Here is a 5,030-nt window from a genome sequence, read left to right as displayed (position 1 = left end):
CCTTTTTAAACTAGTCTTGCCTTTACTGAGGTAGATTCTTGAGATTTAGACTATCTATAAAATCTATGCCTTTATTTTATGGTCCAGCATGCTTGCACATAGAAACAAAGAAGTACAAGCATATGCACACTCTTGCATGACTGAACAAAGAGAACTATGCAACAGCTTTGCATGTTATCCTTACTATGTATTTGTGATGGTCTCTGAGTTTTTCTTTTGTAACTTATTGGTACTACTCTGTTTAATTCTTAATATCATAGTCTGAAACCCTAATGGGTCCCAATCTCAGAATATGAACATTTCTCTGGCATATCCTCCTTACTTGCGTTAGTACAATTGACCGTCTATATCTGCAGCTTCCACATCTGTTGGTTTGCCCATTTGCAAATCAAAACTATCCAGAAAATTTCAGCAAGTTCCCGAAAGGAAAATTTGAATACTCTATGCACCAGCAACTATTTACAGGACATTTCTCTGTTATCAGGTATTATAAGCAATCTAGAGATGATTTAAAATACAGTACACTCACCCGTGGTGGATTCATGTTGATGTGTGGCAGAACCAATACAATATTGTAAAGTAAAATAAATTAATTAATTAATTAAAAATTAAAAATAAAATAAAATACAGTACACTGAGGATATATGTAGGCTATGTGCAAGACTACACTACACCATTTTATATGAGACTTGCTCATCCTCAGATTTTGGTATATGCAGGAAGCCAATGCTCCATGGATACAGAGGGACACACTTCTGTGTTTTCTTCCACCATTGCCAATTTTTCTGAAAATAACTTCTCTCACTCTTTCTTGCAATATATGTATTTATTCAGTTACCTTTCCAAGCAAACTAAATCTGATATGGAAGAATGGTGAGTAAGTATAGCACTGCTATGTGCCTCTGGGCACTCACAGTCTGATGATGGATAAAAAACATGGACATATATAAAATTTTCAAAATGATAACCCTTCTATCAAAATTAAGTGCACAAAATGTCTTTTTTTCTGTGAAAATATTAAGAGGAAAATAAAGCTTCATAAAATAGATAAGTCTTGGCAGTCATAAAGTGTAGATGAAGATTTGGATATGAAAAGGAGGTGAAAATTTCCACATAGACCTGTGGTGAGACTCCAAGAAGAGGGAAACAGGTGTGTAAAGCACTGAGCATCAAAGCTGCAGGGTCAGGTGAAGCAGTCAGTCAGGTTCAGTGTCCGCGAGATCCATGTGGATGAGGGCAGGACAGTGTGAAGGTGAAGCTGGCTGACAGGTCTCAGAGACTCAGGCTTCATGTTTGAGGCTAAGGAACTTTGTCTTCATTCTCCATTGAAATGTCACAAAGGGGAGAGGAAGTTTGAGGATCAACTTTGCAATATAGAAAATTTATCTGGATCAAAGTGAATATAGGGCTAGAGGGGTGCCAGTCAGTGACAGATGGAAGAGACAACAATGAATAGAAAAAAAAAAAAAAAAAAAACTGTGAAACTGAGGACCAAGAATTGAAGAAACAGAGACATTGGAGGAGTAGAAAAAATCCGCCTCATTTTAGCCTAAGTGTTAACCATTCATTTACCAACAGGAAATATTAATCTGTCAACTACCTTAGGATGATTGATACTGTTCTCCCCACTATTTGAATGATGATATTAACATTTTGAAAGGTTAGGTTGGCTTTCCAGGTTTAAAAAACTAAGGTGTGGTAGATTTGAAATTCAATTCCAGATTTCCTAATTCAAAAGTTTTGCATTTTATATCATTAAGAAAAGTCTGGTCTTATGATCCTTTGTATTTCAGCAGTATCAGTTGTAATTTCTCCTTTTTTATTTTTAATATCATTTTTTTGAGTCCTCTCCCTTTTTTCTTGAGGAGTCTGGTAAAAGGTTTATCAATTTTATTTATCGTCTCAAAGAACTTTTCATTTTATTGATCTTTGCTATTGTTTGCATCAATTCTATTTTGTATTTTCTGCTCTGATCTTTATGGTTTTATTCCTTCTACCTAAGGATTTTGTTTGTTCTTCATTCTCCAGTTGCTTTAGGTGTAAGTTTAGATTGTTTATTTAAAACTTTTCCTGTTTCTTGAGATCTGATTGAATTACTATAAACTTCCCTTTTAGAACTGCTTTTGCTGCATCTTATAGGTTTTGGGTCATTGTGTTTCTGTTGTCATTTGAATTTATGTTTTTTTTTTTTTATTTCCTCCTTGATTTCTTCAGTGATCTCTAGGTTATTCAGTAGCATGTTGTTTAGGTGCCATGCATTTTTCTTACAGTTCTTTTTCCTCTGATTGATATCTGATCTCATAGGGTTGTGGTCGCAAAATGTGCTTGATACAAGTTTAATTTTCTTAAATTTTCCGAGGCTTGATAGATGTCATCTATCTTGGAGAATATTTCATGTGCACTTGAGAAGAGAGTGTATTCTGCTGCTTTGGAGTGGAAATCTCTAAATTTCTAATTTGTTCCCTATAACTGCTCACAGTAGTCTTTCATGATCCTTTGTATTTCTCTGGTATCAGTTGTAACAACACTGCTTTCATTTCTGATTTGTATTTATAAGTGTGCTGGCCATTCTGCTGCTGGCATACACTTCCACACACAACCTTGTGCGTCTGTCCTATTCTTACTTGAAGTCACTGTTCAAATGTCAACTTGTTTGCCAGTCTTGCCACAACACTCATGAAAAATAGAATGCACTATTCACTCTCACGTTTAGATTTGTTTTCCATTTTGTCATATCATTCGTCCCCATTTGAAGTTATATAGAATTTTATTATTTCCTTATATACTTTTTCTCTATCAATGAATTGCAGGGATTTTTGTGGTTCAGCATCCATTATTCATAGTCTGCTGCTGCTGCTGCTAAGTCGCTTCAGTCGTGTCCGACTCTGTGCGACCTCATAGACGGCAGCCCACCAGGCTCCCCCATCCCTGGGATTCTCCAGGCAAAAACACTGGAGTGGGTTGCCATTTCCTTCTCCAATGCATGAAAGTGAAAAGTGAAAGTGAAGTCTCTCAGTCGTGCCCGACCCTTAGCGACCCCATGGACTGCAGCCCACCAGGCTCCTCCATCCATGGGATTTTCCAGGCAAGAGTACTGGAGTAGTGTGCCTAGTTAGTGCCTAAAATGTGGCCAGACTTCGCTGTACATTCCTTACATTCACGAAGAATTTCTCATTAAAAGTTTAAAATTCTTGTCCTGTTAGATAAAAAGCAGATTGGGACAGAAATTCCACATCATAAGTGACACAGAATATCCCAAACCAGGACTGTGTAACAACCTAGAGTTGTTCGATGGGGAGGAAGGTGGGGGAGAGGTTCAAGAGGGAGAGGACATAGGTATACCATGGTGATGTTTAGCAGAAATCAACACAATATTGTAAAGAAATTACCATTCAATCAAAAATAAATAAATTTAATTATAAAAAAGAAAGCCAGATCCATACAATGAATATCAAAATTAATGTATTGACTGAAAAGTATATGCAGTAGCATTTAGAATATGTGACTAATGTAAGTTCATGTGAATATTAATCGTATTATTTGCTTCTCTCCTCAGAGTCACAGTCAGCATATGGAATCAAGAAATAAAACAAGAATTTCAGAATTTTTACTTCTGGGATTTTCAGAGGAACCAGAAATTCAGCCCCTCATATTTGGGCTTTTCCTCTGCATGTACCTGATCACTGTGTTTGGAAACCTGCTCATCATCCTGGCCGTCAGCTCAGACCCCCACCTCCACACCCCCATGTACTTCTTCCTCTCCAACCTGTCCTTTGTAGACATCTGCTTCACCTCTACTACCATCCCAAAGATGCTGTGGAACATCCAGGCACAGAACAAAGCCATAACCTATGAAGGCTGCATTATCCAGATGTATTTTTTCATACTCTTTGTATGTTTGGATGACTTCCTCCTGACTGTGATGGCCTATGACTGCTTTGTGGCCATCTGCCATCCCCTGCACTACATGGTCATCATGCACTCCCAGCTCTGTGGGCTGCTCATGCTGGTGTCCTGGATGATGAGTGCTCTGAATTCCTTGATACAAAGTTTAATGGTATTGCAGCTGTCCTTCTGTACAGACTTAGAAATTCCCCATTTTTTCTGTGAAATTAATCAGATGGTCCGACTTGCCTGTTCTGACACATTTTTTAATGACATGTTCTTTTATTTTGCAACTGGGATGTTTGGTTTTTTAACCCTCACTGGAATTCTTTATTCATATTCTAAGATAGTTTCCTCCATAAGAGGAATCTCATCAGCTCAAGGGAAGTATAAAGCATTTTCCACCTGTGCATCTCATCTTTCAATGGTCTGCTTATTTTACTGTACAAGCCTAGGAGTGTACCTTAGCTCTGCTGCTACCCAAAGCTCACACTCAAGTGCAACAGCCTCGGTAATGTACACTGTGGTCACACCCATGCTGAACCCCTTCATCTATAGTCTGAGGAACAAAGATATAAAGAAAGCTCTGGAAAGAATCATTGAAATGGCAGCTACATAAGGTCCAACTGTTTTGGGGCTGAAGTAGTATTGTGATTTCAGAACTGAGATAAAGGGAGCCAGAAATTGATATTTTTTATCAGATTGTAGAAGGAGAACTTCCTCTTTTTCTCTGTTTCTTGGAATTTCCATGTGTATGAATTCAACTCCTCTACACAATTTATGTAACTCACTTTATTGAGCTTTATTGTGAATAATACCTTTAACTTTGATAGGGATTGCAATGGATCTGTAGAATGCTTCAGGTAGTATGAATATTTTAATAATATTAACTCTTCTAAATCATGGACACTTGATAATCTTTTCATTTATTTGTCTTCTTCGATTTCTCTCATCAGTCTCTAACAGTTTTTAGTGTATATGTCTTTCAACTCCTTGATAAAATGTATTCCTAAATATTTATCTCTTTTGAATGTTATTAGATAAGTCCTGGGAGCTTATCTAGTAGCTGTGTCATACTGCAGCTAGTAATATGCTTATTTGACATGATTGCCTTTGAAATGAATGACTCAAAAATCAAAAACTTA

At 37.1% G+C, this 5,030-nt stretch overlaps 1 protein-coding gene across 1 annotated transcript; it reads left to right on the top strand.

The window, feature by feature from the left end:
* The first annotated feature begins 3,571 nt into the window (after window positions 1–3,571).
* On the top strand, window positions 3,572–4,504 carry LOC113896649 (olfactory receptor-like protein OLF4). Its single transcript, XM_027548865.1, has one exon. It carries the CDS (start codon window positions 3,572–3,574, stop codon window positions 4,502–4,504), a length of 933 nt encoding a protein of 310 aa, XP_027404666.1.
* Window positions 4,505–5,030: the final 526 nt, after the last annotated feature.

Source organism: Bos indicus x Bos taurus, chromosome 7 (assembly GCF_003369695.1).
Source record: "Bos indicus x Bos taurus breed Angus x Brahman F1 hybrid chromosome 7, Bos_hybrid_MaternalHap_v2.0, whole genome shotgun sequence".
Classification (NCBI taxonomy): domain Eukaryota; kingdom Metazoa; phylum Chordata; class Mammalia; order Artiodactyla; family Bovidae; genus Bos; species Bos indicus x Bos taurus.
This window is presented reverse-complemented; position numbering and strand designations above follow the sequence as displayed.

What these genes read in the sequence shown, in the direction of transcription:
- LOC113896649 (XM_027548865.1), top strand. Translation starts at nt 3,572, where the DNA reads ATGGAATCAAGAAATAAAACAAGAATTTCAGAATTTTTACTTCTGGGA.